This window comes from Brassica oleracea, chromosome C1, assembly GCF_000695525.1.
Source record: "Brassica oleracea var. oleracea cultivar TO1000 chromosome C1, BOL, whole genome shotgun sequence".
Lineage (NCBI taxonomy): Eukaryota > Viridiplantae > Streptophyta > Magnoliopsida > Brassicales > Brassicaceae > Brassica > Brassica oleracea.
This window is the reverse complement of record NC_027748.1, coordinates 33,008,385-33,018,324: the sequence shown is the minus strand read 5'-3', so window position 1 is coordinate 33,018,324 and position 9,940 is coordinate 33,008,385. Positions and strand designations below refer to the sequence as shown.

At 39.7% G+C, this 9,940-nt stretch overlaps 1 protein-coding gene and 1 long non-coding RNA gene across 3 annotated transcripts; one reads left to right on the top strand and one right to left on the bottom strand.

Moving 5' to 3' along the window:
• Positions 1 to 3,920: 3,920 nt before the first annotated feature.
• LOC106301171 lies at positions 3,921 to 5,368 on the top strand. 2 transcript variants are annotated; one of them, XR_001262170.1, is made up of 3 exons: positions 3,921 to 4,480; positions 4,867 to 4,941; positions 5,189 to 5,368. It is a non-coding gene; the product is annotated as an uncharacterized LOC106301171 (long non-coding RNA). The 2 variants fall into 2 exon arrangements; XR_001262169.1 differs by having other exon boundaries at positions 4,867 to 4,951.
• A 2,844-nt stretch (positions 5,369 to 8,212) lies between these two features.
• Positions 8,213 to 9,661, bottom strand: LOC106337859. The gene is made up of 2 exons (XM_013776966.1): positions 9,229 to 9,661; positions 8,213 to 9,120 (listed from the first exon to the last, which is right to left on the bottom strand). The coding sequence occupies exons 1-2, from the start codon at positions 9,659 to 9,661 to the stop codon at positions 8,213 to 8,215; spliced, it is 1,341 nt and encodes a 446-aa protein (XP_013632420.1).
• Positions 9,662 to 9,940: the final 279 nt, after the last annotated feature.

The window sequence follows — 9,940 nt, the reverse complement described above, 5'->3', positions numbered from 1 at the left end:
AATAGACTTGTTAGTAATGATTGCTTTCATATTATTCAACCAAAGACATTTGATGTTTGAGATATGTTAGTAAATGAACATTTATCTAGACATAGAGTTTGTTTAAGATTGTGTCTAAGCTTAAAGTTGATAGTTTGATTGATCGTTTGCCATCTTTAGTTCGAAACTTGATCACCCAAGGTCTAATCCCTATGCCCATGAGTTCTCTTTTCCCTTAGTCAAAAAAGTATCATTCTGTAATTGCTTTCTAGTATTAGTAGTAGTTTAAAATCCATCTAAATCATTGGTTGCACTTAGATTAAGTGAGTACTTGCATTCTCGGTGCTTTGATATCCCTCAGAACTGGTTCGACAATCACTATACTACAACATTTGCCTTAGGAGCCTTGAAAACTCCTAACATCAGGTTCAGAACGTGGTGTCAACCATATAACAAGCTGAGTGTCTCCAGAAGCTCGAGGTGTCGCCGTGCGTGGAAGCTGTACATGCATCCTGACATGTAGAAGCACAAGGTGGATCGACCAAGCACGAGGTCTCTCCGCGCATGCAACCGAAGCATGCTGATCGACATGTGTGTGCTGCTGTGGCGCCTTACATGAGTTCTAGTAATGCAGCCTGACATCTGGGACGAGTGATGGCGTCCTGCACGTGTCCTGGAAATGCAGCCAGCCATGTGGAGCACGAGGTGCCGCCGTGCATGCGTCCGGAGCCATGTGAAGCGACACACGGGCTGTCACCAACCTGAAGCTGATTGGTTGTTGTCTTCTATAAATAGCCCATGACCCCAGATCATTTCATCACATCCATACCTTTCCAAAGCCAGTTCAAAACGTGAGAGGAAGGTAAAAAAAGAAAGCAAGAGTTTCCGATCTTTTTCGAGAGTTTTAGAGAGTTTTCGAGGCCAGTTCTCTACTGATTTCGAATCAGCGCCTAGGGAAGGTTTTGTCCAACTGAAGTTCAATCAAATGAAGATAAGCTCAGATGGGAATCAAGTCAACGTGGCTATAGAGAGAGAGAGAGAGAAAGTGGTCGATGTAGAGTCGTCGATTCTGAAGACCGATACTCCACCGAGACGGCCAGTTCCGTCCAATCGTTGATTCTTTACGATTGTGACGCAGAAGCTCTATCCAAATCAATCTGTCCAGGCCAGTTATATTCTTTGATGATCAAGTGGAGGTACTGTCCGGAGTTAGTTCAGTTCCACGGGTTCATTTCAGTCGAAGTATTGCTCAATACTCCACCGGGAAGTCCGAAGAACTGTCCAGAAGCTAAAGGAGGTTCTGTAAGAGTCCAGATCAGTCTGTTGAAGCCTGTCAGTTTCTACATGGTGAAGCCCATGTTCTGTCCAAGTCGAGATCAGTCCAGTCCAGTCAAGTCGTCCATTGGGTTTTGGCTAAGTCCTCTCCGATCAACCAGCCGTTTCTCGCCTAGAACAGTGTGAGTTGGCTTGTGTGAATTTCACTTGGAATTTAGGGTAGTTGAGTTCCACTTGGAACTAAGGGAAGATCGAGTCGCATATAGAGTAGAATGCTCACGCTGTTACATGGTAGAGTCCTTAGGGTTATTTATGGAACCGGACTCAGTTTAGCAAGGGCTAAACTGGGATGAATGCAATTAAGACTGAGATAATAACCTGACTAGGATTAGGATGCATCATGATTTATATTCTTGCGTGTTGATATGGTTGACTGCAGGTTCCCGTTATCTTTAAAGATAGTGTCGTAGCAGGAGGTCGAACTATCTAGGTAATGGTTTGATTGAGTAGATTTAATTAAATGCTTGCTCGTTTAATTAATCTTGTTGATTGAGGTTAGTCATCTCTTGGTAAGGGAGTGACTAACTGGTTGAGTTGTTTAGTTGTTGTTGTTTAGGGGATCTTTGGCCATATAGGCTGATCTCCTAGTTGTGATATTGGTACTACATGTCCTATGCCATATAGGCCGGACTACTACTACTAGTGGTTAGTGTCATAGACTCCTAAGTATTATTTAGTTTTCGGTACGAGTCTTTTCCCTTAGGTCTTTCCTAGGGATTGTGTGTCGAGTGTTATGCCGACAGCAGGTGCGAAACCCGCCCATGCTAGGCATGTTTTGGGGTGGACTAGTATTTCCTCGGTCTTGTATTCAGCGGGTTCAAGGAAACCTCTTATTCGCTAGATCGGGAAGACTCAGATAGACGGGGTCATGGCCTATGGCTGAGTATTACACGACGGTGTAATGTGGCAGTGACCCGAAGGACTATGGGCTATCGCGCGGTGACCCGAAGGACTGTGGGCCGCGGTCGGTTGAAAGTTCCTTCTTCTGGCCTTTATGGTAGGGAGATAGGATATTGCCGATAGAGACGAGGAAGTCACCAGGGCCCAGGTTAGAGTGTTGTGTTAGTGTGTCGTAGAGGGTTATGGAATCCTCGAGTTAGTGTAGCACCGATATACGGTGTTACAAGTTAGATCGAGTCGTAGTTACTCATAGTCTTATTATTGTGATTGTGTTTGGGTGTTAATTGATTTGTTTGCAGGTTCTGACATTAAGTCCTAAGTCTGGTTTAGGTACCAGATTAGGCTTGGTGTGTATTTGGTTATTGTAGGCCTGACGTTGACCTGTTTGTGTTTGAGTGATTGCTTGTGAAGGGTGGTGGATATTAAAGCTATGCGGTATCATTGGTTGGCCAACTAGGGATTGGTTTTTGACTTGTTTTAATGCAGGTTCCCGTTCCTTGAAGCTAGATCATGGCAGGAGGCCAAGTCTAACTTAGTAACGGTTTGCTTAGCCTTAGCTTTTATTGCATGCTAGGGCTAGATTGATTGTTATTTTGGGTTGTCTGGGTTAGATTCTAGGTTGCGGGTAGAGGCCGCCAGCTCACTGAGTAATACTAGATTACTCATCCAACTCTGTTGTCCTTTTTGCAGGTCGCTTTAGGTAAGGATGATCGGATAGCTTGGTGCTGGACGTTAGGACTGCCGGTGTAGATTTTCATGCCTTTTGTAAACAGTATTGTGAATTGTGTTATGTTGACTCGTTTTGGCATTAGGCCGGGCCCAATTTTGAATTATTCAATGTATGAATATTTCTTGAATCAATAAAGAAATTGTTTTTATATGCGCTTCATGAGTACTCTGATATTTGACTAGTCCAGTCTAACACAACGTTAGGTCGAGGTACGGATTGAAAAGCCTTAGGCCTTGATCTAACGGAAAAGGCTAACTCTAGGTACGGGTTGCAAAGCCTTATGCCTTGACGCAGCGGGACGAGTTAGGGGATGAACTGGTCTAGGTTGTGGAATAAAGTTTGTGACTCTGACCGGATCGTCCCTAGCCCGTCACGTAGCGCTTCCGGACCATGGTGTTGGGTTGGACGGTCAGTCATGTACTTGTTTGATTGTTGGCTGGCCGGTTGGCCTTTCATCTCCAACCATTGGTGTGGATCGTCCGTCGGTCATGTTTTCGTTTGATTGTTGGCCGTTGGATCGACCTATGCTTAGGACGGTTCGGGGGTGTTACATGGCCGGTAGATGAAGAAACTGTTTTGCCCGATATGATCTTGAACAGATTAATAACTGATTGTGCTTGTGCGGAGAAGATGAACGGAAGTTGCGTGATGATCCATGTTATTGTCCTCGATTTTTTTTCTGGTATTTATGTTTTTGTTTCCCTTGTTTGATTAGTTTGAGTTATGCATTGTAATGGTGTTTGTTTTTTGTGATGATGATGGTGAGCTCATTTGTTTTTGGAGATTTTTCTTATGGTGAATATATCCAAATCGTGATTTGTTTGATCGTTTCTTTTCTTTGTAACTGGATAGAATGGTCACTACACCCTCAACAAATACCCACATTTACAAATATTTTTGAAATCTGCATGAGTACCTAATTACCGTATATAGTTTGTATATTCACCTAAATGAGCCTATCTTGGGAATCTTCCTCTTCTCTTGATTATTTCTTCTTATTGTTCTTCACTAGGTTAAACCCAAGTCATCTATGTTCTCGGTTTCTTCTTCCTAGTATTTTTCTATGTTCTTGTCCGCTCAGTTCTGTACTTCTTCGTCAATTTCATCAAAATCCTATCATTCCTCAAATGTGTTTCATCCTCTAAATTCTTAAAACCTTAACTTTTTAAAAGTTACTTTTCAAATTATAATTTGTTCTAGAGGTCGATTTTGATGAAATCGTCACCATATCGACATCAAGCTTAAAAACATTTCGAAAAGTTCATTGTTAAAGGCTTATCTTTACCGATATATTTTATATGGTTTTTGATTCATATGGTGACAGATTGATGTCGATATCCGACTCACATACATGTGAAAGAAGACGGACCAAAGAGAAGGTATATATTGAGAGAAACAATTTACATATCCATCCCTCGTTTCATGTTTTGTCTAGCCTGCTTCGCATAGAGACAGCATACAGGCCAGGTCTTGCTGTGGAGATGATGAAAGTGATGTTTCAACCTAGACGTTAAATCCGCGGAGATAGACGCAGAAGTACTCAAAGCTCTTAATATTAAAGATTTTTAATCTTTGTTCTAAAGCCATGTTCGTTTACTCCAGCGGTTGCGTCAAAAAATTAAGCCTTTAATGACAGAAACATACGGCACCGGAGAAGCACTAATCACTGATTTCCAGTCGCGGCGACAACTACCAGCTAATATAACGAACGCGGAAGAAATCAGCGTCATCAGCGTCTAAGTTTCTGTGTCTATGGCAATGTATTAGCGACTGATTTGGGTTTTCTGCGTCTACGGCTTTGTTATTGTTGTCTCCATCACAGAGCTTTTTTTTTACGCAGCCGCCGGACGCGGCGACTATGAAACGAACAGGACTTAAGTTGATAAATATTAGATGTTGAGCTATATTGCTTGTTCTTGTAGTTTGGACAAGATCATCTTGGAGGCTATTACCAACTTGAAAGAGCCACGCGGTTCTGACAGAACTTCAATCTTTAGGTATATAGTGGTAAGCTTTGAGATTCTATGTTTCTCTTAGGATTTGCAGACTGCATACTAGTATTAGCTTGTAAAATTTTAGGAGAACTTCAAGACTCCACGGAATATGAAAACACATGTGGCTGTAAGTCGTAAGATTAAAGCATCTATCATCAAATGGGCCATTAGTCAAGATAAACACTCAAAACAGATTTGGATTCAAGATTCATGAACACAAACACTTACTCGCTCTTATTCTCATTTTCAGATAAAACACAAGTACAGGTTTTCTACTAATTTTACTAGCGCAGGAGCAAGGCAGAAGTCTCCTCAACTCTGTTTAAAAGGAACAACAAAAATGACTAACCAAAACCCAACGAAAAGGGTGCCAATTTCTCACCAGGTCAAGATCAGAGGGAGAGTTATTTATGATAAAACGCATGACAGGACAAGAAGCTGCAGAAACCGCTGCAAGAGCAGTAGCAGAGGCAGAATTTGGAATCACAGAGGCTGAAGAAGCAGCAAAAGAGGTGGATAGAGCAGAAGCAGAAGCTGAAGCTGCTCAAATATATGCAAAGGCAGCTGTCAAATTTTTGAAGTTCAGGATCAGTAATCATACTAAAAAAGAAGCCATTATGGGAAAGTTCAACAACAGAGCAATCCCTATATATATTCATACCATTACCAGTTTCTTATTTCAAGAGTTTAGATCTTGAATCATGTGATTATCTCATCACCTGCAGAACTCAAAATCTTTCAGTACCTATGTACTCTCTTTTTTTTGTCTGTAGTAAATCCGTAGTTTGATCCTATGATTCATAACTCTGAGATTCTGTAAAACCTGAGTCTTTATTTTTCTGTTTGTAGATGATCTGCTTATTTTCTGTTTTAATTCTTTCACATTGTGCAATGAACTCGTAAAACTGAAAAAGTATGGCCATCAATGAAGGTGAATCTCGTTGCTAAAGAAGAAGAAAACCAATCAAATCCTAATATACAGAGAACAGCAAAACAAAGACACATCTTGTGTGTTTTCACTGGATTAAGAACAGGAACACACGGAATTAATCTTGCGCGAGATTTATGGTAGATTTCATGTAGACTTAAGAAGGGTAGATTCCATGTAGATTTAGGAAAGATACTTAACCGCTTATGGAAATTTTCATATTTTTTTGTGATTTGGCTGTAATATGTATCATATGTAGAGTAGAATCTTACATAGTGGGTGGGAAATCTATTCTTCTCCACGCATAGCATCAGGTAATAGGTAGAAGAGGTTATGACATATAAACAAGATAAGGTAAAACATAGAGTTAGTTCTAGAATGTGTAATGGAGCTTTAGGTAGACTATTGATATCTTGCCATAATACAATTGAACGAAATATAACAAAGGTAGAATATATAAGAAAGTTTTGTTTGTGTTATATATATACCAAAGATAGATCAATGTATCATACTTAGTATCCGATTTCTAAACTAAGCAGATGATCAGAATATGTGTTCTACCATCAGGTAGGACATAAAATAAAATATGATTTCATTATATTTTTTTTTTAAAGTAAAACATATAAATAATCATACTTATGTTTCCAATAGTTTTCATATTTTTTGAAACTTTTAAAACTTGAAATAAATTTTGTTACACTACAAAAGGGTAAAACATGTCCAAAAATGACCAAAAGATCAAAAGTCCTAATGAGACAAAAGTGTCCCTTTTGCTAATTCTCCCTTTTTTCAATGTTTGGAAATTACTAAAGAGTTAAAAATGTTTGAAGGCGTGCGTCTTGAAAATATAGTTCCAACCAGACTCATACACTCTACAATGCTCACCACATGCATCTCTCTACCTCCCTCTCTTTTTATTCTTCTTTTTTGTCTTATGTTTTTGTCTTCTTTTTTTTTTGAACAACTTGTCTTATGTTTTTGTCTTTGTCTTATTTCATCTAAAATCGCCTTATGTTGTTACTTTTGATAGAAGTTGTTCCTTTGATAGATGTGCTGTTTTGTCTCGGTTATAATGGGTTGAAACCTGGCCTGATTCGATCAGTTGGACCGGTAAACCCACAACCCATTAACAAGTCCGGTTTGGCTAACTTCAAACTGGGACGTGCTTATTTGTTAACATCCAGAGGTCTCAAGAAAGAAATCATCGCGAGTTATGAAATATTAACCTAATTATGTGCTCTGCCTGTGTTATAACTTGTCCATAATGTGTTCGATCTATAATTCGCAAGACTGAGATAAACAAACATATGGATGGGTGTTCGGACACCCATTTGAATTTGGTACAGTTCTATTCAGATTTCGGGTTTTCGGGGTTAGAAATTTTAGTTTTATTAGAATATTTACAAGTTTCGGTTCTAGTTCCATTAGAATTCTTACGGGTTCAGTTCGAGTTCGAGTACCCCTTTAAATATAAGAGAAACCAAAAATTAAATAAATATCTTTAAATCCTAAAAATAATAATATATAGCATAAAATTTTAAATAATGTAGGACTAGATAATTAAAATTAATATGAAAATTGGTTCAATTTGGATATATGGATGGAGAAAAGTATGTATTTTGGATATTTCCAGTATTTTGAGAATTTTTGGCTATTTTTAGATATTTACTTGTTACTATATTTGGTAATTTTTAATATTTTCATGCATTTTGAATATTTTGAAAATATTAAATCAGAAATAATTAATATATTTAAATATATAGTTATTGTTAGGATATCTACGGGTTTCAAAAATATTTCGGTTCAAGTTGGGTTCGGTTCCGGTTCTCCAAATCTTAAAATTTTAGATACATTTGAATGTTTAATCAGTTTTGGTTCGGGATTGATACAATTTTTTTGGTCGGATTCCGTTCGATTCTTTGGATTTGGATATTTTGTCTAGCCCTATACAAACTATATAAATGATAAAGAATATGACATGTAACTTAGTGGTTTGTGTTAATGTCTGTGATTGTATCAGTTCAAATCCGCCATGTAACATTTATTCAATAAGAAAAATGAAAAACAGAAAAAAAAAATGAAAAACTGACAAACGGTTTAATTAAACTACAACAAGTTGTACATTTTAAAAAGTCTCGTAATGAAGGCCTATTTCAACTCCGCTAACGCAAGGGATTAACTGATTAAGGCCCATCATATAACGGTTAGCACAATGTATTAATTGTGTTGAGGTTAAATTGCCATCAAAGTAATGAAACAATCGGAGATGCCACCGACTAGGATTGGTAGTTTGTTATGGAAAGGGTTCATATTTTTTTTTTTTAACAACAAAAGCACCATCTTTCATTAAACTGGTCCGGGAGGGTTAACCTGAGCTAAGCCCGGATGAACAAAAATGTTTACATGGAAAAATTCAGAGTTTTTCATACGAGCATCCTTAGAATGGAAATACGCACGAGAATTGAACTCGCGATGAATAAAGGAAAGGAAAAATAAAGTAAACAAAGAACGGAGATGAAAGAATTCATCTAATTCTGAAGCCAAAGATGGCCAATATTCTTCTTCTTCGATCAGCTTAACCATTTGCAGGCAGTCCGATTCGAAATGCATAGATTCTTGCCCCAATCGGAGAGAATTACCCATTGCCCATAACAGGGATTGGAACTCCGCGTGAATGGGAGAGAGGACTTGATTTCTCCCAAAGGAACCCGAGATTGAGTTCCCGTCTTCTTGATCTAGAACAAAACCCCCGCCGAAAGTAGCTTGGTTGGTCGCCGAAGATGGATCCACTTGACATCTCGGTTTGTGCGACTCCATCATCTCCTCACGATTTACCGTTGCTGTGCTCTCTCGAGCCTTTCCTGCCGATACAACCTCTTGCGCAACGCACCACTCGTCACTTTCTTGGCTGGCCTTTAGTAGAGAATCCAAAGGAGAGATCTCCACTCCATTGAACAGCTTATCATTCCTTGATTTCCATAAATACCATGCAATCCACGGGAACTTGATAAGCCTTTGCGTTGAGACGCCCTTTGCAGTGGCTCGAAACAAAAGGAAATCAAAGTTCTCCAGGAGTGACTTACTCGGGAATTGTCCCGGAATTGATGGGATATCGGACAGCGCCCATGTCTGCACCGCCGGAGGGCATTCTAAGAGAAGATGGTTTATAGTTTCCTCATCTCCTCCGCACCTAGGGCACGCCCGTTCGTTTCTGCAGTGTCGTTCAGCCAGTCGGCTGCATACCGCAACGCACCCTGTTAAGCATTGCCAGAGAAAGTGTTTAATCTTCCTGGGAGCTTTCAGTTTCCACACCTTAGATAGTAAGGGATTGATACTTGGTTCTTGCACTTGTTAATCATCACTTTCGCTCTTTTCCAGAGTCGCTAGTTCATACCCAGACTTGACTGTGTATAGACCGGACTTTGTATGGGTCCAGCAGAAACCATCAGCCTTAATACTCCGGCTAGGTCGAATGCTCTGTATAAGAGAAATCTCACCGGGATCACATATGTTCTGTATCAGATCCATCCTCCATTCGCCGGTACTGTGATCGATTAGATGATTCACGTACAGCTTAGGATCTCTCCATGTTCCATTATCTTTGACCAATCTAGGTGTTTGTGTCGGGATCCATTGATCAAACCACACCCGTGTGTTGTAACCTGATCCAATCGTATGTCTCAGCCCCTTCTTAAGTAGGTCCTTAGCCACCAGCATGCTTTTCCAACCATACGACGGGCTATTCGAACTGCTTATCTCCAATGGGTTGGTATGCCTATAGTACCTGCCTTTCATCACACGGGCCAGGAGAGAAGTTGGATGATGTAGTAGGCACCATAGTTGCTTCGCAAGTAGTGCGAGATTAAAATTCTTCAAATCTTTGAAGCCCAAACCCCCTTTCTCAACAGGTTTACATATCTTATCCCAAGCCATCCAGTGTAAACCTTTGTTATTTCTTTTGTGCTCCACCAGAACTTTGCTATCGCACTCTTTAGCTTATTCAAAATGTCTTGGGGAAGTAAGAAACACGACATGACATAGGTGGGCAGCACTTGCGCTATAGACTTTATGAGG

Coding starts and splice junctions, on each gene's coding strand:
- LOC106337859 (XM_013776966.1), bottom strand. CDS start 9,661: ATGAAAGGCAGGTACTATAGGCATACCAACCCATTGGAGATAAGCAGT. Junction 9,121..9,228: donor GACTCTGGAAAAGAGCGAAA/GTGATGATTAAC, acceptor AATGCTTAACAG/GGTGCGTTGCGGTATGCAGC.